Here is a 24425-nt window from a genome sequence, read left to right on the forward strand (position 1 = left end):
GTGAGTCCTCTTTTCATTCATCCAAGGCCGACAAAGATTGACCTGGGTACTAACTCACAGCAATTGGAAGATGTGGTCGGAAGAGCTGTGGGGTCATCCTGTGGAGCCAGGAAGAGCTTCTGAGGATGGGGAGAAGCTTTGGAGCTGTGGCTCAATTCTAGGAAGGACTCACCAAGAAAATAAAGGGCGAGAGGCAGCCCCAGCTTCTGAGCACTAGTGGGTCCAACTGGTCCAGCTGGATTAGCCAGGTTCTCCAGCGAAACAGAACCAGTGGGATGTGTAGAGGAAGAGAGATTCATTATGAGGAACAGACTCAGGTGATTTTGGAGGACAGCAAGTCCTAAGATCTGCAGGGTGAGCTGCAGGTTCAGGATCCAGAAGAGCTGATCTTTCAGTTCAAGTGCAAAGTCAGGGAGAAGCCAACACATCAGTTCAAAGACTACTGAGCTGAGAAGAACATTCTTATTCCAGGGAGCACCAGTCCTTTGATCCAGGCAGGCCCTATCTGATTGGATATGTTTTCTCTGTCTATTGATTCAGATGTTAATCTCATCCCACACACCCTCACAGATGCATCCAGAATCACGATTGACCAAATACCTGGGTTCTTCATGGCCTGGTCAGGTTGACACATAAGATCAACCATCAGACTGTCCGTGTATGATTCCTACCAGGGTGGCTGGTCTATGGGCAGAGCTCAGGTTTGGCCAGAGAGGACTCAGGTCGCTGGACACAGCAGGGACAGCCACAGCAGTCTAGACAAATGGCTGACCCATTGCACTGATGGACATACCCCTCCCCAGGGCTCCTGGCCCTCTCCACCAGGAGGATTTGAATAAGTCCTTGGATCAATGAATTTGGAAAGCCCTAGTGTCCTGCCCTACTCGGTTCTGCCCTGCCCATAGATCACGTCTTCTGCTCCTCTCTGTGCTACACATCTGACCCTCTCCATGCAGAGAGATGGCTGCTTGTCCAGAGTTCCTCAAGACCAGTGGGCATCTCTCCTGTTTGCTGGGCCCAGGCCACAGGCCTCTGGCCCTCCTCCTCTGCCTCCTATTCCATCACTCCTCTTACTGATGATAAAGGCAACATTTTAGCCTCTGATTCTATTCTCTTTAAAATGTTTCAGTTTGTAAATAGTAATCGTATATTCTTATGGGGCGCCATAGAGTCTTTCGATACGTGAGCACGTGGTGGAAGATCACATCAGGCTGATCTGTATACCCTTCACCTCAATATCTATCATCTCTTTATGGCGAGGGCATTTCAGAGCCCTTTTTAACTGTATTGAAATATCCAGTACATCCCCTGGAGTCAGTTGGCTCTTATTGGATTCCTCGGTCATGACAATTTGGGTGATTACGAAACGTGCCACTTGCCAGAGATCTACTCAAGAGATTCCTAAGTTACACTTAATAGAGTGAAATTCTGGAAGTTTGAAATTCAGAGGAAAGAAGTTTGTCCCCAATTCTGAGTGGTGGAGAAAAATGTAAGAGACATGCAGAAGGCCACGCAGGCCCTGACCTCACCCCCAACTTAGGAAGGAAAGAGGAGGAGAGAGGGGTGGGAGGAGCCAGCAGTGCATGCTCACAGAGAAGGCACTCAGCAGGTGGAGGAACAGCAGCCAGTGACAAGCTGGACGCCCAGGGCGTCCCACCCCACCCACAGCTGCAAAGTCCCTACAGCCAATCACCCAACCCTGCCATGTCCCCTGTGTTAGTCCAGGTTCTCTGGGGAAACAGAATCAATAGGATGTGTATGGGAGTTGGCCCCCCACAGCCACAGAATCCATATCGGTCAATTCAACCAATCACACATTTTTAAATGTGCAAAAAATTGCCTCTGTGCCGAACACACGTAGGTTTTCCTCCATCATTATCCTAAACAATGCAGGATAGCAACTGTTAACATAGCATTTGCATTGCATTAGGCATTGTGAATATTCTCGAGATGACTTAACGCACACAAGAGATGGTGCACAGGTCATTTGCAAATCCCACACCATTTCATACAGGGGACTCGAGTGAGCCAGCTGGTGTCCATCACCACAGTGCAACGTCTGAGATAATCCTCCGTGACTTTAGTTTGGCTCCTGGGTTTGGAGTCCATGGTCAAGGGGCCCTTTGGGCTCTGGTAAGGCAGCGCATCTCGGCAAAAGCATGTGGCGGGGCAAACTCCCTGCATCAGCAGGAAGCAGAATGAGGCAGGAAGTGGTTAGATCCTGCAGTTCCTCTCCAGGACATGCCCCCAGGGACCCAAGGCCTCCCACTAGGTCCATCTCTTGAAGATCAGGAGCACCTCCCAACAGCATCGCCCTGGGGATCAAGACTTCACATGGGCCTGGGGGACTCTCATTCAGGACGTTGGACCCAACCCCTCCTTGAGGCTGAGCACACTGTGTCCAGGAAGAGATTCATTTTATGAAATTGGCTCACATAGCTATGGGGGCTGCCAAGTCTGAAGCCTGCAGGTAGAACCAGTGGGAGCGGACTTGGGGAAGCCTGGATGTTGTAGCTCAATTCCGAAGGTCGAGACCAGAATTCCCTCTCCCCCAGCGGGGGTCAGTGTTTTATTTTATTTGGGATATCATCTGATTCAATGAGGCTCACCACATAAGGGAGTGTAATATCCACTCATTTAAATTAGAAACACTCTCATAGAAATAGCCAGAATATTTTACTATGTATCTGGGCACAGTTGTCCCCCAAAGCCAATGTGGAGAATCGGCTGTCACTCTGCCTCACCCAGCTGCATTCATCTCACCTCAGTTCAGATGCACACCTCTCAGCTGGACTCCTGCAGCTCCGAGCTGGTTCAGTTTGGGCTTCCTGAGAACAGGGACCGCCTGCTTTCTTTTTGCCCATCCTGGATCCCTAGTCCCTGGAGCAACACTGGATGCTCCAACACTCTTGTTAAGATGCTGCAGGGGGCAAATGAGTGGGTGAGGCTGAGAATAGGGTGGGATTGGTGCATTTTCACAAGAAAAAGTGTCTCTGGGGCTGGAGAAGAAGTGGGTTCCTGCCTGGGGTGGGGAATGAAGAGGGTGCAGACCTTGGGTTCTGGCATGTGATACTGGGGTCACCAAGCACATCAGGGCTGGAAGGACTGAGGAAACAAGTGCTCATCCCATTTTTTGATGCATTGGACCACAAAGAGGTACGGGCAGAAGCAGGGGCAGAATGGGACTGACCAGGACTGCAGCGCAAGGCACAGCAGGAGGCGGATGACCCAGCAGGGCCCAGGAGGATTGGGTCAGAACAGAGTGTGAGCATGGCTAGGAGGCCGGGTGAGGGCTCGCCCTCCAGACACATGCGAGGCATGAACTGCAGCTTCTCCCAGGTCACAGAGCCAGCGGCTAGAAGAGCAGGGTCAGGAGCGTAAGCCTACCTGATGCCAAACATAGACAGTGCCCCCTGGAGTGTGCTGAGGATCGAGTGAGGCTCACATGCTATGTCTTGACACACTGTCTGGTGCATTACCAGCTTTAATAAGGTTTAAGGCTTCCCAGGTCGCCCAGGCACAGGTGGCCAGAGTGGGGTTGAACCCATGACTGAGCCCAGAGTTCTGGGGTTAACTGCAGTGCCCTCCTAGTGACTGGCTTGTTTATGCAGGCCCAGGGCCTCTCACCAGAGAGGCCTGATCTCCTCCACCATGCCCCAAAGCTGCATTTCTTTCTTTCATCCATCCATCCACCCATCCTTCCATTCCATCAATCTATCATTCATTCATTTATTCATTAGTCTGTGCAATAAACCCCCATGGAGCACCACCCTCTAGTGTGGGAGACATGCAGTGACTGTTCTCAGTGGCCATGTTCATGCTGGAGTGGAACTAGGAGAAGGGAGCATCCAAGTGTCTAGGGAGATGTCCCAGAGGCTACATGATTTGGGGCCTTGGAGGAATCTGAGTTCTCAAAGAGAAAGATCTGCAGGGACCGCAGAGGAAACCGTGTTTAGAGCACAGTGATGTCAGATGCTCAGGAGTGTAAGTCCCTGGGGAACTCAGCAGCGTTGGCTGCATGGTAGGCAGCAGCTCGACCTTTCAGGACCTTGGAGAGTGGACTAGCAGGCAGCTGAACTGCGGCCTTTTGTCAGTGTTTCCATATAATAGGACACAAGATGGAGATGCTGAAAAGCAGATGCAAAACAAAACAGCAAGACAGCCTCCTTCCCGTTCAAGGGAAGAAGGAGTTTATCTTTTCAGTAGCCATGTTTGGTCATTTGTTTCCATTTGTCCATCTTGAATTTCATGGAGGCAGACTGGGATTCTCTCTCCAGAGCTTCCAAACTCTGCTTCCTATTACAGTTCCCCATAGAATTCTCCAGATTGGGTCAGGGTGTCAGATGGGGCTCTGGCTGCCAGGTGGGGCTGCACACAGGCTGTATTTGCAGCCACTTGGGACTGACGTCCTGTGCTCCGTCCCTCCACTTTTTTCTTGTCTGAGCAAATGAAGCTCCTGAATCACCTCTGTATGTAAGACTCATATTTCTGCCACTCTAGGGACCAGCCACTTGCCATAGTGCAAGTCCCTCAGTCTCCAAGGATTTCTAAGGCACCATCTATGAATAGGGCCAGTGGCTGGCCAAGAAAGCTGAGGGGCCCGGGACAGTCCACCCTCATGGCATTCATGCCTTTGAAATCCACATCTCCACTGTGAATTTCCAGCCCAATTATCAACACATTGTGTTCAACATGGAAATCACCGTCCTCCCCTCAAGTGAGACCTTCCTCAGCCTTCCATCTCAGTGACCATCAAGTGGTCAGCCTCCTGACAGCCTGCACCAGTGAGTCCCCTCTTGTCCTGATGGGCCCCTAAGAAGTGTCTGGAACCCCACCCCCACCGGCTCCCAATCTCGACCCGCAGTTCTTCCCTGCACAGCCGGGACCCCTCTGCAACCTGAGTGTGTCTCCACCTGGCTGAGACTGTTCCGTGTCCCCAGTGGTCATGCTACCAGTAGCCTCAGCCATTATGATCTTTGCCAAATCTGCAGCCATCAGAATCTACTTCCAGTGACTGCATAGTGCCCCCTAGGATTAATTTCTGCCCAAGACTTCAAAATATGACCCCATCTGGAAATAGGATCTTTGCAGATATTATCCCTATAGAGATGGAAATGAGGTCACACTGGATTAGGGTAAGCCCTAAATCCAATGGTGTCCTGAGGGAGCAAAGGATACACAGAGACAGGGAAGAAGGCCATGAAGAAAGGAGGCAGGGATGGGAGTGGGTGGTACTACCCCAGCCACGGGGCACTAGGGGGACTGCACCTGGGAGAGGCAGGAAGCACCCATCCCTAGAATCTTCCAAGAGGGCACGACCCTGCTGACACCTTGATTTTTGGATCTCTGGCTTCCAGAAACATAAGAGAGTAAATTCTAAAGCCACCCAGTTGCAGAAATTTGCCGCAGGAACTCTAAGAGGCTCATTCATCCCTTTAGGCTCTTGCCCTGTCTGCACACCATGGGTACTATTATTTAACACCATGGGTACTATTATTTAACACCATGGGTACTATTATTTAACACCATGGGTACTATTATTTAACACCATGGGTACTATTGTTTAAATAACCTTCTGTAGCAAGCTTGGTCCTCTTCACCAGACAACTTTCCGTCAGTCCTTTAAAGAAGAAATTTTTTGCTTGTCATAAATATAAGGTTGACAGTCAGTTTGTTCAGGCTGCTATAACAAAATCCCGTAGACTGCTTAATTCCTGAGCAATAGACATGCATTACTCATAGATCCGAAGGCTGGGAAGCCCAAGGTCAGGGCTCCGGCTAGTGTGGTGCCTGCCAGGGCTTGTTCCTCACAGATGGCACCTTCTGTGTGTCCCCACATGGGAGAAGAGGCAAGGCAGCTCCCTACAAGCTCTTTAACAAGGGCACCAACTCACGCATGAGGACTCCACCCTGTCACCTAATCACCTCTAAGTGCCCCACCCCCTTCTATTGCATTGGGAATTAGGTTTTGACATCTGAGTTGGGAGGCAGTGGGGCATCAGCATTCAGACCGTAAAATAAATACAGTGACATCAAACCAAGGTTAACAATGGCTGGCGAGATCCTGCTGCCTAGCAGGAGTGCCAGTCCTTTTCTTCATTAAGAGGGCGGATGCGCCAGCGCCTGATGTCAGATACCAGAACGCACCCCGGCTCCTCTCGGACCCAACGAAAGGACTGCATGAGAATTGCTAGAGGGCAGCTTTCTCATCCATGATGCAGTGAGACTGAGGGAGGCTGGTCTGGGCTGCCTAACAGCACTTCCCGTCCCCCCGGGGGGTCTTCTGGCCCCTTGGAGAGACCTCAGCGGCTCCTGGTCCAGCCTCACTTCCCGCACTCCTCTGCTCACGCCCAGCCCCTCAGCCTTCCAGCATTTACAACGCCACGGGCGGCCCTGGCCCGGGGTGCACAGCACGCCAGGTTCCCGGCAGCTCCCGCCTCCTCTCCCGTGGCAGGCGCGGGCCTCTCCTGTCCTCTCTGCAGCTCCTGATGCTCCATGCAGGCTTGCTGCCCTGACCCCTGCCCTGCCAGCCTCCTCTGACTCTGCACCTCTGGAGCTCTTTATTCTGTTTCAGGGAAATGTCCCTGGCTTTGCATCCAGCCTCCCTGAGGCGATTTGTTCCTGCTTTGCATACACCTGGTGTCCAGAGCTCTCTCCAGTCCCGTGGTTCCATCTTGGGGCATCTTGTGATGAGCCTCACAGTGGCTTCTCTGATCTCTGAGGATATGACTCAGAGTGCGTCTGAAGTTTCCTCTGCTTGAGTCAGCTCTTCCATCATCATGACCAAAAGACCAGGAAAAAGCAACTCGGGGAGGAAAAGTTTATTTTGGCTCACAGTTTCCGAGTCCTCAGTCCATAGACAGCCGGCTTCATTGCTCTGAGCAGAGAGCATGGCCAAGGAGAGCTGCTCAAGACGTGGCACCAGGAAGCGCCCCCTCCTCCAGCACACCCTGGCTGCCTGCAGTTACCACCCAGCTAATGCATATCAGTGGATTAATCCATTTATTAGGTTAGACCTCTCCTAACCTAGTCATTTCAGGTCCGAACACTCTTGCATTCTCACACATGAGCCTTTGTGTGTGTGTGTGTGTGTGTGTGTGTGTGAGTTTTCTTTGTACCAGAGATTGAACCAGGGGTGTTTAAACACTGTGTTACATCCCCAGCCATGTTTATGTTTTATTTTGATACAGGGTCTCACTGAATTGCTTAGAGCGTCACTAAGTTTCTGAGGCTGCTCTTGAACTTGCAATCCTCCTGCCTCAACCTCCGGAGCCACTAGGATCACAGGGGTGTTCCTTTCTGTTCCCTAACATCCTTTCCTTGGTGTGTTTTGGTCTAGTTTTTTTCTTTTCTTTCCTTTTCTTTCTTTTTTTTTTTCTTTTTTTTTTTTTTTGTTTTGTTTTGTTTTGTCTTGTCTTGGAGGCTTTCCTTACATGCCTGCTGTCACAGATGGCTGGTGATAGCTAAGAATGGGCAGCACCTTGTGGGTATAGATGGCCTTCATTCCTCTGTCTTGCAAGGAGACTCCTTCAGTCATGGAAAAAATATTTACCCTGTGCCAAGGGCTCTTCTATACCAATGAACAAAAATGTGAATGTGCTCCAGAGTCTGTCCATCCCCACCCAGAAAGCTCCAAGCTCTTTTACAAGCGTGAACCAGACCTTGTCCCTCCGCTAGTGGAGACCCTGCAGGAATCTCGCATGGCCCGTGGACCAGCCTAGAGGCTGTCAGGACCAGCTCTTCCCTTCCTCAGCCTCTCCCAGGTCCTCTGCCCCCTCTTCCTGCCCGTGTGCTTTGATCCTGGCTCTTCCTGTGACTCAGGCGCCCATCTTTATCGTGGCCAGCCTTCTCCCCTGGACTCAGCTCCTCGTGCCCCCGTGGAACCCGGTGCCTCTCTTCTAAGGCACTTTCCCAGCTCATTCGCTCATGAGTTCGCTCATTCAGGTTCCCCTCCCACCAAAGCTGTAGTGCATGTCTCACTATATTTTGCTGTACAGTGACCTTCCTTCCCACTTTCCAGAAACTTCAGCTTCGTCCCTTCATGGTCAGGTCCTGCTTCATCCCTGTTGGATCCTAAATTTGACTTGAGGAGTTAAAAGGAAACATGGGTGTTTTCCTCACTTACCACGTGCCAGGAGTGTTTGGTAATGACACGTGCATGTGTGACTGCCGGCCTTGGCCTTCACGTTGGTCTTCACGGCACTCCTGCAGGTGAGGAGAGTGAGGTCCAGAGCTGTCCGCCACGAAGTTGAGACTGATTGCAAAGCCATTAGTGCCCTGGGGTCCTCTGAGGCAGGGAAGCCTGAGCGCAGAGCTCCCTTAGGCTCTGGCCACCCGTCTCCTTGCAAAGCCATGACTTTGTGTTCACATGATGCAGGCCACCTCTCTCTCTGTCCTTCTCTAACAGAATGAGAAGCTGCTTTTGCTGCCAGCACTGGCTCTGGGGCCTGCAGAAGCCCAGTGAGCGCTAGAGCCAGGACGAAGCTTGGCACCTCTGCCTTCACTTGGGTCTGTCTCCTTTACTACCTTACACCTTGGGTCAGAGTCTTGCCAGCTGTGCGCAGAGGCACGTCCATGACTCCAGGAGAGTAATCCAAGGCTTGCTCGCCCTGGATTTACCTAACTCACCTCATTCACCTTCAAGACTAAGACTCCAAGATAAGAGTAACTGAGGAGTTCTCAGGTTTGCAGGGAATCCCCTGCCAGAGCCCTGGAAAGGTGCCCAGAGGTCTCTAGCTATTGCCCTAAACCTGCATCACTTTGGATTCTGGGAACAGCAGAGCCTTGCAGACAGACCATCTCTCTAAGCAGCAGTAATTATCCATCACAGGAGCTGAGGCTACCCCCTAAGCGGGAGCAATCTCTCTAGGGCTGACGTCGCCCAAGCCGTGGCCCAGAACCAGCCCTCAGGTAATGACCAACCAGACCACGGTCACCAGCTCTGTACACCCCAGCCAAGTAGGACACCAGCACTTGCTTTGTTCCCTTTTCTATCCAAAGTCACAACTTCTGTTGCGTCCTCGTTTTTGTCAGCTTTTTCACCCGCTGGGCCAAAGGACCTGACAAGAACAGATTAGAGGAGAAGAAGTTTATTTGGGGGCTCACAGTTTCACAGGCCTCAGTCCATAGGTGGCTGACTCCATTCCTCAGGGCCTCAGGGCAGAACATCATGCCAGAAGAATGGAGTAGAGGAAAGTGGCTCAGGACATGACACCAAGAAGCAGAGCGGGGGGCTCGCCTCACCACAGACAGACTATGAACCCCAAAAGCACACCCACGTTGTCCCACCTCCTCCGGCCACACCCTACCAGCCTACCACTCAGTTGATCCCATCAGACTCTCATAACCCGTCATTTCTCCTCCAAACCTTCCTGCACTGTCTCACACATGAGCTTTGGGGGACACCTCACATCCAAACCAGGCACCCTTCAAAACAGAGCTTAGGTCACTGCATCTTCCTTCTGTCCTCCTCAGCTCGTCCCTGCCCCTTGCCACGTTGTGGATTGACATATTGGAATGGGTAGCTGAGTCAGAGCCCTTGCCCAAGGTCTCTAGTAACACATATTGAAGACATGTCCATCAAGGGACTCACATGGTTAAGAAAGAGACTGGTGGAGAAGGAACTAGAAGGAAAGGCCACGCTAATGCTTCTCAAACTCCAGAAAGCAGTGCAAGCCCTTGGGTGCTTGTTGAAACAGAGGCAAACCAGGGGCCACATCTGTCCCCAGAGATTTGGGCCTGGAGCTTGCCTTTCAGCCATGCCTGCCACTGGCGGTGGAGGCTTCTTTGGAATAGGCCCAGCCCATGGGCTTGGGACAGGGACTGTTTCAAGGCGCTCCGCCCGGAGGCCCAGGCTTCCCTGCCGATTCTCGTGCCTCTGGCCTGCGACTGCACACGCATGTTTCTGCCCTCCCCGGATTCAGGAGCTTCATCTGCAAAAAGAGTGACAGTTCTGCCCCGTCTGTGAGACCTGAGGAGACAGCCTTGGGCTTGCAGCACCGTGTGGAGAGGGTCGTCCTGAGCTGGGCTGATCGTGCGCTCTCAGGGGTCAATGCCAAGGTCCCGGAGAAGGGAGCCATCAGAGAAGGAGCAGGGCTGCCCTCCCGACATTGCATGGGCGGCAGTCATGACATTGGTAGTGGCCATTTATGGAGCACCTTCTTCCTTACGAAGTCAGAGGCGGAGCGGGTGTTGCTCAGGTCTCCAAGCCCTCCCCTTGGCTCCCTCCCGTCTTCACTGTTCCAGGCCTTGCACCCGGCCCCAGCCTCCTTACTTGGTCCACTCTGACACCCTCGTCTTTGTGCTGACTACAAGCTTGCCCGCTTGAGTTCAGGGACCCTGGCTTTTCCCAGCCTCCCTATTCACCCCCTTGATGTGTCCAGAGGTGGCAGCTCATCCCCACCTGAACCCCAGTACCCAGGGTCCAGAGGGCTCTCATCTCACGTAATCCTGTGAGACGATGCTGTGGGATGAAGCGGGTCCTCCCCAAAGTTGCTCTGCTGCAGTCCTAACCCCCAGGACCTGAGGACAGGGCTTTCCAACAGGTTATTAAGGTAAAGTGTGAGCACACCTGGCCTCCCCGGCCACAGCCAGCACTGTAGGAGGTCCCCCTCCAGCAGACAGGGTAGGCACAGCTGGCCCTGCCCCTGGCAGGTGTCCGGGTCGTCTTGGGATAATTCTGATGCTGGGAACAATCTGCAGCTGCTCTGGGAGCCCATGGCTTTGCTACTGCCAGGGTCACAGCTGGAGCCATCCTCCCAGACTGGTGGCAATGAAGCCACACTCGCCAGTCTGCCCGGGTCCCAGGGCCACCTCTCGCACCAAGGGCATCTAGAACGCCCACTCTTCCTTTTTCAGGGGCAATTTGAATACCGTTGCTACTCTGGTGAGGCTGCCCCTAACTAGACCCCCTGCATCTCACTGCTGCATTTTCTCCTCATAAAACACATGGAAATGAAAATGGACTGGAGGGCCAAGACAGAACAACCCAGCCCTGGGTGACACATCCTCTATGTGCCCAGTGTCACCCAAGATAACACAAGAGGCCACCCAAGTGCATTTGAAATTCTATGAAATCCAGGGTGTTATGCAGAGACACAGGGCTGTTTACTGGTGCTTTGATTTTGTGAATAGGTATTCTGAAGAGTCTTGGCTGGAATTCTGTCCCAGTCACTCACTCATGTGACCTTGCGCCGGGAACTCTCGCTAAACTTCCTTCCATGTGACAGCAGGAGGGCAGTTCCCCCATGAAAGCAGTCCTGGCTGAGACCTGCTACGTGCAGACGCCCCTGCCCAGGATGGCAGCTCACGCAGGGCATCGTCTTAGTCAGCTTTTGTGTTGCAGTGACCCAAAGACCTGGCAAGAACAATGCAGAAGAGGAGGTGTGTTTGGCTCATAGTTTCAGAGGTTCAGTCCACAGTCAGCCAACTTCATAGCTCCTGGGCCAGAGGGGAGGCAGGGCACCATGGCAGAAGGGCGTGGAGGAGGAAAGCAGCTCAGGACATGGCAATCAGGAAGCAGAGAGAGAGCTCTGCTCACCAAGGACAAAATATAAACCCCAAAGGCACGCCCCCAGGGCCCCACTTCTACACACTGCCTGCCTACAGTCAGCACCCCGTTAATTCATGCAGGGGATCAATCCACTAATCAGGTCACACCTCTCATAGTCTAATCACTTCTCCTCGGAACCTTCTTGCATTGCCTCCCTCGTGAGCTTTTGGGGGACTGGCACCCACAGGACAGCAGCTAGTTTAATGCTCTGCCTTTGCCCACGGGGCATTACCACAGAGTCTTGACAGGGCCCCTGCTCGTTTTGCCTAAGACTCGCCAATGATGTAGCCTGTCCTCGGTCCGCTGCTATCATGGAACACGTGGAGCTTGCAGGGCAGGGCCCAGCCTCCCCGGGCATGGGCTCGAGGAGGTAAGAGGCTGCCCAGGGCTGTCACGTGTCTGTCATCGCCCTCCTCTTCCGTGGCCACCCACCCTGGCTCTCGGGTCACATGGCCATCTTGCAGACTGACTCCACAGCGGGGCGCTGTGCTGAGCATCCGCTTTCACTCCCCTCTCCCAACCGGCTCGTCAACTCCATGAGAGTGAGCGCTCGCCTGAGCTCATGGCTTTGCCCAGTGGAGGGCCGTGCCTGGCGCTGTGAGCCCAGGCCTCCTGGTGCTGCTGGAGGGAGCGGCTACCTGTGGGGACCTCAGCCACTTGTCCAGTAAGAGAGCAGCACCTGCTCCTCTGCAGTGCGGCCACAGTAACAGAGCCCCTGCCCACGGGCGACCAAGGAGACCACAAGTGTGTGGCGTGCAGTCCGAGTAGCCCAGGAAAGGAGGTAAGCTTGCATTAGGTGCTGACCTGCTGACCGCCTTGGCCCCACCCCTCCACGGTCACATACGGACTGTGTTTACTTCTTGTCCCCTCTGTTTAGCTGTAGTAAACAAGAAAACATGAAAAAGACCCTTGTCACTTGCCATCATCTTCTGAATGATTCAATGTAACCACCGTTTGCAAGGTATCATAAGTAACCCAGGGGTGAAGTCCTACCTATGGGAGGGGCATACAGGCCACATGCACGTGCTGTGCCTTTGGACATAAGGTGGTTATATTTTGGTGTCTCTGGGCTGTGGTTACTGAGGGAAGGCTGCTTACATCTCCTGCACCGTGTGTGCAGGGCTACCCAGCAGCCTGGAGACCCAGGAAGAGCCCCGGTTGCTGTTGAGTCCAAGGGCCGACTGCTGCGGAATCTCCCTTGCCTCCGGAGATTTCTGTCACTGAAGGGATGAGATCCGCCTACATTATGGAGCAACCCGCTTTACCCAAAGTCTAGTAACGCAAATGTTGGTCCTCTCCAAACATAGCTCCTGGGAGGGCTCACTCCCAAGACCTCGTCAGGCCAAGTACCCGGGCAGTGCCGTCCAGCCAGTTGACACCCACGTGTGACCCAAAGTCTGGGCATGAGATTCTTTGTTAAAATTTTATTCATTCATTTATTTATTTAGGTACTGGAGACTGAACCCAGGGGCACTTTACCACTGGGCCACATCTGCAGCCCTTTTTATTTTGAGATAGGTTCTTGCTAAATTGCTTAGGGCCTCGCTAAGTTACTGAGGCTGGCTTTGAACTTGTGATCCCCCACCTCAGCCTCCCGAGTCACTAGGATTACAGGTGCGCACCACTGCATCCGGTTTAAGTTTATTTTTTATTGGTGCATTATAACTACAGATAATTGTGGCGTTCATAATCATATGAGTATCATGTGCATATTATTATCATTACCATTTTAGTGTATTATAATTATATATATGTGTGTGTGTGTGTGTGTGTGTGTAAAAGCAGGACCTGCTGCAGTATGTCACTCATGGACGTAGCATGATTTGGTAGGTTTTGTCCCCAGTACTTCCCCCTGCCCACCACCCCATCTCCTTCCTCTGCTCTTTTGCTCTTTCTCCTGTTTTTTTGAGATCCCCTTCCTTATTCCCTTCTCCTCTCTCTCTGGCTCCCACACAGGAGAGAAAGCACTCAATCCTCCCTTTCTTTCTGAGTCTGGCTTATTGCATTCAGCATGATGTTCTCCAGTTCCAAATATTCACCAACAAATGACTTAATTTTATTCTTCTTTTTGCCTGAGTAAAACTCCATGTGTACAGAGGCCACATTTTATGTCACTTATCCATTCGTCTGTCGATGGGCACCTGGGCCGGTCCCATGACTTGGCTGCTGTGACCTGAGGTGCCTGTGTCCCTGTGTCCCTGTGGAGTGCTGTCCTCAGGCCTGTTGGCTAAAGACCAAGGAGCGGGATGGCTGGGTGGGATGCGGCTCCTTCCCTAGGCTCCCGAGGAGCCTCCACGCTGCTTTCCACAGTGGTCGCACTAACTTCCAGCCCCACCAACAATGTGGAAGTGCCTGTCCCCCATGCTCACTGGCATTCATTGTCATTTGTGTCCTTGATGATGGGCATAAGGGTCTTCATCTATAAAACAGGAGTGGTGACAGCACACAGGGTTGCTGAGAGCCACGGGACAAACACAGGTGACACCTGGGAACAGCACCCTCCGTGGGCCACGCCGCCAGCTGTAGGGCCAGCCTCCTTCCTGGGCTGAGGGGCAGGAGTGCAGAGAGCTGTTTGGGGGTCCTGGTCCCGCCTGGTGTCATCCCAGAAGCACAGTTCTCGACAGCTTGTGGAAGCCCACGTGGCTTTCCACCCGGCCTCGGTCCTGCTGCACCTTCGGGACCCTGGCCAGGCTTCCTTGTTGGAAATTAAGCATGCTTAAGTGCGTGACGCATTCAGTGGGCCAAGGCTGGAGTGACAGTTTTCCATGCATCTCACGATGGCCCTGAGAGACGGTGGACGTGATGATTAGCCCGCGCGCAGATGAGGAGACCCAGGCGCAGAAAGGCTGCCGGCCCAGGGATGGTTCCTTCCAGATGGAGTTAAGTTCCCTCCCAGTGTTGGCCATCTGGGACTCTGTGACTTATGCATCTTGGCAGCATGTCCCCTTGGGAGATCCTCACAGAGAGCCTAGGCCCTAAAAATAGCAACTCTTAAAATATTAATTCGCCATAATGTCTCAACACAGACTGCATTCACACCAGGGCTCCTGCTGATCTCCCGAGTAAAATCAAAGAAGGGAAATCCCTCCTTCTGTGGGGCACCCTGGGTCCCAAGGCCACCACGGGTGAGTGGGCATGTGTTGGGGGCATTTTCTTGTTTCCTTTCCGGCTGACCTGCACCTACTGTGCCAGTGTGCCCCACACCCACACCCGTGCCCTCAAGCTGTGAGCCACGATGTGATCATCTCCCACCCCCATCATGCCAATCAAATCGAAAGTGCCTGGCCCCAAGGGAGCCCACAGGACTCAGCAGATAAAACACAGCCATCCTGCCTGGTTCCCAAGGGAGCCAGGGCCAGTCACCAAAGCCCGGTGTCTTAATGAGGCTATGCCTCATGCTGGGGCTACATGAGCCCAGGGCTTGGAGTCTTCCACGGTGAGCCAACTCAGGCACCTCTTTGCTCCAGGTCTTGGTGTATTTTCTGCTGCTATAACTGAACGCAGTAGATTGGGTGATTGATAAAGAACAGAGGTCTGTTTAGCGCATAGGTCTGTGGGCGGGGAAGTCCAGTGTGGGGGTGCTGGCATCTGAGAAAGGCCTTCCTGCTGCCCCCTGACGTGGTGCAGGGATCACAGGGGAGACAGCATGCCGGAGGCGGGTCTCCTCTTTTTCTTGTAAAGCCACTGGTGCCATCCTGGGGGCCCCACCTCATGATCCCATCCCAGCCTAATGGGCCCAAGGCCAGCGACCCATGAACGGGAGCTGAAGTTCCTAACACAGGAGCTTCCAGGCACACTTTCAGACCAGCACCCCATGAGCAGAGCAGGACCGCCAGATCCCAGCAGGCAACAGAACTCAGTGGGCAGGGCTGTGACAGCCTGGCGTGTACACTGGAGGAGGGACTGTGGTCTGATGCTACTGGACTGCGGACCAGCCTGGGACAGGGATGAGGATCAGCAGAGGCAGCCCTGGCCTTCGGCTCTCAGGTGCATGCATTCCACCATGGGATCAACTGTGGAGTACAGGTGGCAGCCTGTTCTGGGTCCTGGTGACACCACAGAGCAGGAAGAGTCCTGCCTGCCCAGGGCTTACCTCCTCATCAGGAGAAGGAGACGCGGAGGAAGTCAGCCAGCAAAACGCCAGGTGCCGACAGGGAGAGAGAGAAGTAAAGGTGGCCGAGGGGCCGGGGTGCTGGGAGCTATGTCTGCAAGGGGACAGGGTCCTGTGCACACCAGGACTGGACCTTCCAGGCAGGGACACAGCAGTAGAAGTCCACGCAGCAGGGACAGCTGGAGTGAGAGCCGGGGACAGGCTCAACTCGCTGGGGCTGGAGGCCTCTGTTGGTCAGTCGGGCGCCACAGGGTGACACACAGCGGTTCCCTAAGAAGTCCATGGAGAGGAAAGGAGGACTGGACAGCAGAGGTGACCCGCTCTGCCCGTGGGGGAGGAAGAGCGAGTGTCGGCCCAGGACCAGGGTTGAGGGTGCCGCAGGTCACCTGGGCACCAGGGAACGGCACGGGAGTGACTGGGCACACGTGCAGGGCCACGTGCTGCTGGCGCCAGGGATTCAGAGCGAAGCTGCGTCATGGTTCCGCTCTTCTCCTGCCACCTCCAGCTGCATGGTGCTGGTGCAGAGTCAAGAGAAGTAGGATTTAACAGGGGTTTGGGTATTGCTGGTCGGAACAGGCCAGGGAGTCTGGGGAGTGTGGAAAGCACAGCATCCATGAGCAGGGGACCCGGGCTGTGGAAGACCTGAGGACAGGGGCCTGAGGGACAGAGGAGGGGGATCGTGGGACTGCAGGCGCCAGTGGGATGAGACTCAGGGAGACAGGAGGGAGGAAGGGGCTGGGAAAACGACTATGGGTGGCTCCAGCGTGGGACATGAGAAGGGTCAGGTGGCCCAGCATGACGCGGGAGGGAGGGGCTGCAGCGGAGTGGCCATCGGGCTGCAGCCTGTGGCTGTTGCGATTCCTGGTACTCACCTCTGGGGCCGGGTCGCAGGCAGCCACAGTGGGCCAGGAGCCTGACCCTCCAGGCACGCAGGCACTGTTCCCCCAGGGCCCCCGGGAGACACCTGAGCTTCTGGACCTCTCCCTGCCAGCTCCAGGCCTTCTCAGCACCTTCCAGGGGCCCCTCTCAGCCCCCCTTTTTATCATCCCTCCTGGTATCATCTGACACAGTTCACCCCCTCCCAACTAGAATGAAAGCTGTCTTCTTGTCCCTGGGTGAGCTCTAGGACACGGGACACTTTTTTATTCACTTCTGTATCCTCAGTCCCTGGAGCAGGGCCGGCAGAGGGCCAGTGTCAGCGACTGTATTGAGCACCCTAAAGAGCTTGCGTGCGATTCTGGGGCCTGCCTACACTGCGTGGGGGCAAAGAGGAGGCTGGGGAAGCTGGCGGTAGGACAGATGGGAGCAGGGAGAGTGGACTCCCGTCACCAGCAGGATCAGTCCTGACCTGAGCAATGACACACTTGTCATCTGGAGCAAGTGACTCCAAATGTCTCTGAAGGAGTAACTCCAAACGTCTCTGAGCCTCACTTTCTACTTCCACAGGAACAAAGAGACAATTGCTTCTTAGGTCCCTTTTGGCTCCAAAGTATCTTGCTCAGTGACTCAGATTAAATCCATGCTTTTTTGTCAGTTGACAATAGTTGAAAAAGTGAAGTTTCAATCCCAGCTCTGTCACTCACTGATCAGACAACGCCAGGGAGTTGCTCAGCTCTGAGCGTGGGCTCACTGGGACGATGCCCGAGTTATCAAACTCGTTCATCGGGGCTCCCAACACAGTGCTCTCAGGTTGCAGCAGGATCCTCTCGTGTAAGACACGACCTTGACCTCCCAACCAGTGCTTGTCTCGGTCGGAACATGGGCCTCCTTCTGCATCCTCCCAGAAGTGGGATGCTGGGGAAGAGCCACACAGTTCACAGGTGCAGCAGGACCCGCCACTGGACCCAGAGGAAAGCTCACCAAATCAGTCTGGCAACTCTCCTGCTGCCCAAAGCTGAGGAAGTAAAAAGGCGCAGGGTGTGGTCCCAGGGAAAGCCAGTCCCGTGATTAGCTGCGTTGGCAGGGACCTGAGACTAATTGGTCCGCGCACATTCACCCGGGCCTTGGAGTTCTGGCCAGGGTTCACCCGTGCCTCCTGGGGAGGTGACAGACTCAGTAATGCTCCCGGTGTTGCTGGGCACCTACAGTGTGCGGGGCATTGTGCCAGGGCTGCAGATGCAGCTGTGGGCCGTGCTGCAGTGGAACTCAGCTCCTCCTGGGAAGGAAGACATCCACGACGTAATCACTCAGCCACAGATGCCCACGTGGGCCCGCTCAGCAGTGACGAGGAAAACGCGGATGGGGACTGGCCCCGGGGCCTCAGGGAGAACTTCTCAGAAGGACAATGCCATGCCAAGAGCTGAGGGTGGCGGAGGGCTGGCCTGGTGGGTGCTCACAGGCACAAGGACTGTGACGTACCCATGGTACACACAGGTCGGCCGGTGGCTCTGCTGCCCAATGCCTCTGGGTGGGAAAGGATGCGCAGCAGATGCTGCCGCTGATCCCGTGCCCAGGGGAAAGCCTCCAGGTTCCTCCCACATACGAAGAAGACAGTGCTCTGGGCCTGGTGGGTGAATTCAGTGACCTGCAGGACATGGAGGGGCTTTGCGTATGGTAAAGCTGCACAGAGTCAACTCCTCTGTCTTCCTTCCTGCCACATCCTGATCCTTCTGACCTCCACACGAGGAGTGGGTAGCACAGAGGCAGGGGAAGCCTTGAGACCTTCCACCTTTTGGGACCTGGGATAGGTCCTTTAAGTAGATTAGCTTGTTTTAGCCCCATTTCACAGATGAGGAAAATTGAGCCCCACTCAGCAGTAGAGAAAGGATTTGAACTCCCGTTTGTGTTCTTGCCTTTAAAACCTCACCAGTCATCTCAGACTGCCTTGCCACCACTGCAGAGCCCTGGACGGACACCTCCCTCCCACACACCTGCACTTTCCAGTGCTGCTGCTGTGGCTTCTGCCTTAAGGAGCTGGCTGTCTGGTGGCGCAGGCAGCTGTGGACAGACCTTTGCCATTCAGCCTTCTAAGAGCAATAGAAAGAAAGAACCATCTGGGGAGAACGATGAAGCCTGAGCTGCTAGGTGATCCCTCTTGTGCCTAGGTAGGTGTACTGCTGGGCTCACTCCTGCAAGGAGGACTTGCCTGAGCCCAGTGCATCCTGGGACATGCTTGTGAAGCCTGAAATCTTCCCCATCTCCATGAGATGCACTTGGGAATAAGGAGCCAACTGCCCCAGAGAGGGCACAGCTTCTGAACTGTGTTGATCAGCGTCCACCATGCTGGCCTTTGTCCTCAGCAGGAGGGAAAGCAGCCACCCGAGCATGGTCTGGCCAGAGGCGCTTCTGCCTCGAGGATAAAGCAGGAGGGAGAGCCGAGCGGCAGAGCTTCCGCGGCAGGCCTTGTGTGCGTTCAAACTTGCTTCTGTGCCCTGACAAAGCCATGACCGCCTCATCCACGTGCCGTGACAGAACCGGGCGGCCTTCCTTAACGTCCCTAGTTGACGGATTTAAACGTTGACACCACATCTCACTGTTCTCTTTTCATTTCCGAGGTCATACTGGAACACAGAATCCCCACCCACCAGTGCCACAGGCAGCAGAGATCCAGTAAGGGGTATGTAGAGGAGGGACAGGGCCAGAGCGGGGCTGTAAGACCATTTGGGTCATGTTAAAAGAGAAAAGCAAGCTTATTTCTGGGGTTTTCTGTGATAAATAAAAAGCACTCCGAAATGCAGATACTGTAGTTTTTAAATTAAATATTCGTCATGCTCCTTGAGTTACTACTGCTGCTTTAGAACTGAGATCCCTAACTCCCTTTTAAGCCCAGGTCCCCAACCAGACAGCGTTGACCTGGAGGCCCCGGAGATGCGCCTTGCCTCTGCTGACATTTGGGCTCTGGAAGGTCACGGGGAGCCTGGCACCTTGCGGACCCTCTCTGAATGGTTCTTTCTTTGCCTGTGACACGCCTGCCTCCAGGAGCCACGTCAGCACTGAGTGACGTGACACATAAGATGCCTCCACGGTCCCGACCCTGTACCTGGCCATGCGCTGTCAAATCCACAGAACTGCTTCGGGTGGCACCTGGCACATCACCAGTCCTCGCCCGGCCAGGAGAGGAGAGCTGTCAGCCTCACCAGCGCTGAGGTTGGCAAGGGTCCCTGCGGGCCACGGGAAGCGGGGGAGACAGACATGGTGTTTTATGGGTAGCGATGCGTCTACCTTCTTGCCGTTTCGGGAAGACCAGCCCATGCGGGTAGAGTGCACAGTCTGCCAGCCGCCCTCCTGGCTCCGGCAGCCTACCTATCTGTGCTGGCAAAGCCAGAGGTCCACGGCCAGGGTACCCTGCAGCCACCTTCCCCAGAGGGCCCCTGGCCTCCGTCCCCCACCTGGTGCCTGCACCGTGGGCTGGGCCTCAGTGCTGGCGACCTTTCACCCCCCAACGGCGGCAGCAGGCCTGCCTCCCTGTGCCACCCTGCTCTGGTCGCTCCCGTGGGGACCAGCCCGCCAAATCCTTGCTGAACCACATGGAGCAGGTGTGACCATCCAGCGTTAGCTGAGGAGACCAGGGCTCGGGTGGCAGGTGCGCTCGCTCCACACTGCAGCAAGAGGCAGGCTCAGGACCGGGGCTCTGGCGTCCGTTTTCGCCTTCCTCGCACATCGACAGCGCGTTCCCTTCCCTGGGCCAAACTGCCACGGGCCTCCCCTCCGCCAGCCCACAGGTGCCTTGCCCCTGCTGCCCTGTGAGATGGCCGCGGGGACACTCGGAGAGTTCACGTGGGCACAGGCAGGAGCACCTCGCGGCCCTCCGCGGCAGCCTGTGCCTGGGTTCCGCCGGATCGCGGCCACATCCCTGTGGCTGTAAAATAATGGCCCAGCTGACACTTGACAGTGCGTCTTATCGGGGGTGGGGTCATTCAAGAGCGGGTTCTGTCACCCCTCATGCGAGCTTTCTGCCAGTGTCATTCTGCCAGCTCTGAAATCACAGGCCTGGCCTCACAGGACATGGCCACAGCCGTCCCGTCCACACCACGCTTCCAGCGCCCTTCTGGACGGACGAGCTCATTTTCAACAGGATGATGCTCTGGAGCTGAGATACGATCGACGTGGAAAACAGCCGGAGGAAACAGTCCTGCCGCTGGCCGGGCTCCAATAAGACGCTGGGCCAAGAAACGCTCAGCTTATTAGGTTCCCAGCGACGCAGACCCACCACCTCCTCCCCTCCCAACTTGGCCCGTGGGTCCCACATAGAAGCTACCTAATTCATCTTGATGACAGCTGGGGACTCTGCCCGGAGCTCTGGCCTCGGAAGAACCTCTGGCGGGCCAGCGCCGCCCACTTCAGCACTTCTGCCTGGGTGCCTCTGCGGTGGCCTCTGCCCTCGGCTCTCTGGAGTGGCTGCTGTCACTGCCATTCCCCAGACAAGGAAGAGGAGGCTCGGGGTGAGCCGCCCAAGACCTGTGGCTGGGGTGCAGGGGTGCCCACCAGGCATCACCAGCCTGGCGGCTCAGACCACCCCTCCTCTTCCCCAGCGGCGGGCCAGCTGTGCTGCCCGCTCTCCTGGTCCTCTGCTTCGGTCTCACAGGGCTGTGAGCTGGAGGCCCCGGCTGCGTTCTTTTCCGGAGCTCGGCACCCTCTGGGCTCTCATGGTGGTGGTGGAACTCCGTCCCCGTGGCTGGAGCATGGCAGCCCTCTGTCTGCTCCTCACTGGCCAGCGGCCACAGACTCCTGGAGGCAGCTGCTGGTCCCGCCCATGGCCCACTCCCAGCCAGGGGTCACATCTGCAAGCTAGCAAGGCAGGTCCTTGCTCCAGTCGGCACTGGCAGAGCCTTCCGCAAGCTAGCAGACCACAGCAGGACTCTGCCACCTTGCCACGTGGCAACCAGATCAGGAAGTGCCTCCGCTCATCCCCGCCGAGCTCCGTGGGCCGGAAGCCCGTCTCAGGCGCAGCCGTCCCTCCCCCCAGCCCTCCGCCTCGTCTACAGGATCAGACCTGCTCCCTGGACCGTGCAAAGCCAGCCCTCCCTTGCCTTTGGGATGGCAGCTCTGCACCCCCTCCTCTGAGAGGCCTTCCCTGATTGCCCACCGGAAGTTGGGCCCCTCTGTGGAACTCTGTTCCAGACCCATGTCTTTTCTTCAAAGCACTTGCCCAACTTGCCACTAATTCACATGCTTTCTGTCCCATCCTCACCCCACCAAGACGCCAGGTCTGTCTTACTGTGTCTCTGGTGACTACTGAGGGGTACCCCACTGAGACTCCTCTCTGTGCCAAGAGCGCTGCAGAAGGAGCCGGCTATGTTCCAGATATGATCCGCTCAGCAAAGGAAGCAGAGGGAGACACACACACACACAGCAGGCAGCGCAGGGCTGGGGTAGGGCTGGGGTTGGACCGGGCAGGCCAGCTCCTAAACCATCCTCCCAGACAGGACAGCCCCTTTCCTTGGAGCGCTGGGGTCTGGCGACCAGGTGGTTGTTTGTCGCCCATTCCTGTGGACAAGATGCCATCAGCAGGGTGTGGGGGCTTGGAGGAGTGGTGGGCTTGTCCAAGGTTACTCTGTGGTCAGTGGGGACCCTGGCTGCCTCTTGAGGTGTGACCCCTTCCACCATGCCCGTGTGGTAGCTTCCTGCAGCAGTCACAGTAAATGGCCACAAAATTGGTAGTTTAAAACAACTTAAATCACCAGGCACCATGACGCATCCCTACAATCCCAGCTGCTCAGAAGCCTGAGGCAAGAGGATTACAATTTGAGGCCAGCCTCAGCTACTTAGTGAGACCCTGTCTCAAAACAGAAAGGAAAAAGGGCTGGGGATGTAGCTCAGTGGTAGAGCACCCTGAGGTAAATCCCCAGCCCCCCAAACAGTCAGGCCCATGCTTCCTCCTGGCTCTTGGGAGGGTCTGACGCCCCCTGCAGCCGCTGGCTCCAGACCCGCTGGCTTGTGACTACAGCACCCAGGTCTGCCCCCACTCTGCTCTGTCTGCATGCCCAAAGGCCCCTTTCCCTGTAAAGACCTGAGTCACTGGATTTGGGGCTGCCCTAAATCCAGGAGAGTTTCACCCTGACGTCCTGGACTAACTACATCCAGAAGGACCCCACTCCCAGGAGGGTGGCGTTCCGAGGACGTGGGATGTGAACGAGGAGACACTGCTCCACCCGCACGGCTCACACCATGGGTCTGTCATCCCTGGCACCCCATCTCTGTCCTGGCACCAGCACTGTCCCTGGGCCGTGGCCCTCGCGGGGGGTCTGTGATTCGTGCCCCGTGGACCACAGCCACTTCCTCCCCAACCCCATGACCCAACAAGGCCTCGCCAGCCGCGGGGACACTGCGGGATGAGCTTCAGCCTGGGTGCCAGGCCACCTTCTGGACACGTGTCTCATGTTCCCGCTTCTCTCGTTTTCCCGAGCAGCCCTGCCGGCAGCCGCCCCGGGCAGGGAGCGTATTTGCTGACTCGGTCAGCACGACGTTGGGTCTTCCGCCTTTTGTTTAATTTAGTCCCTTCTCAGATTCTTCTTCCCAGGGGAACCTTGCGGGCTCCCTGACCACCTCCACAGTGACCTGTTTGTTCACAGTGGTTGTTTTGTGCACTTGGCAGCAGGTGCCCGTTCACAGGCTCCAAAAGTCACGATGAAAGTAGAAATTTCAAAACGTGGCTCCGCGTTTCCTTCCTCCCCAGAGGAACACGGCACTGTTACGAATATGCTGGTGTTTCCAGTAGAATCAACATTGGATAAACTCAGGGCAGTTGCTCTTTATAAGATGAAAGCTGCCATTAGCATCGGTCACTCTGACACCATCATCGATATGTGGGGGTGTGTTTCTAGACCCTGGTTTGCCTGAGGAGTATCAGTGAGCTCGGGCACGTTAGCGATGAGCCGGGACATTGGGGCTATGCCGCACGTCCACCCTCCGCTCTGTGCCTGCCAGGGTTTCCTGGGTACTCATGGTGACCGGCCTGTGTCAGATACAGAGAGTGGGCAGCAAAGCCCCTGGCTCTAAAAAGTGCCAGTTGGAACTGGGAGGCCCTTTGCGAGAATGAGGACATAGAGCAGAACTTTCTAGACTCTTCCCAGGCTGACGGCCGTGTATTTCATTGATACCTGAGGAGGGTCAGCCAGGTAGTGAATGCACCCAGGCTGTCCACCTGCTGATGCAGACGGCACACTCACTGCAGCCCACGGTGATGGCGAATGTGAAAATCTAATGTCCACATTAGGGTTCCTTACGACCTGAAGTGGAGCAGAGGCCAGCTGTTGGTGATATTCAGGAAAACGGTCAATCTGCTTGCTGTTTCTGAAGGAGAGGGAAGGAAGAGCCAGGGCTCCCTTAACACCACTCCCCCGTCTGAGCCCTCGTGTGGGGAGGGCCGAGCACACCAGGTGTTGTCACCTCTGCCCCGCTTCTGTGACGTGCTTCTCTGCGGGCTCAGGAATCACTGCCAGCTGCTCTGTTTTCTTTTCCAGGGACATCAAGCCGGACAACATCCTGCTGGACGAGCACGGTAAGCCCGTGGGGCTCCTTCCCAGGGACTCTCAGGGGAAGGTGTGGGGCACCAGGACTTGGTGGGTCCCGTCCTGGTGGGTTGGACCTTAGGGTCGATGAGGAAACCCTTTTTGTGTCTCAATCCTGGTGGATGAGAATCGGTGTCAGTTTCTGGTCTACATTCTGCCACAATAAGGTAAGCTGAAATCACTGGGAAGTTTTGCCTCTGAAGTCATTGCTGTTCACCTCCTGGCTTGAGGGTCACAGTGTGCAGTGGGGACCAGCACGGGACCTCTGGGTTTCCAATTAAAGCACCCCATCCATGACGAGTCTGTTGCCTTG

General features: G+C 55.3%; 1 protein-coding gene across 5 annotated transcripts in view; it reads left to right on the forward strand.

Annotated features, from left to right (window-relative positions):
• Window positions 1-24425, forward strand: part of STK32B (serine/threonine kinase 32B) — a 293670-nt gene that overhangs the window by 211394 nt on the left and 57851 nt on the right. For all 5 annotated transcript variants that reach the window (XM_079154359.1, XM_079154357.1, XM_079154360.1 and 2 more), the window contains exon 5: window positions 24065-24102. In XM_079154359.1, coding sequence (XP_079010485.1) covers window positions 24065-24102 — 38 coding nt within the window. The remainder of the gene's footprint in view (window positions 1-24064; window positions 24103-24425) is intronic.

This window comes from Sciurus vulgaris (assembly GCF_902686455.1).
Source record: "Sciurus vulgaris genome assembly, chromosome: 9".
In the NCBI taxonomy this organism is placed as follows: Eukaryota; Metazoa; Chordata; class Mammalia; order Rodentia; family Sciuridae; genus Sciurus; species Sciurus vulgaris.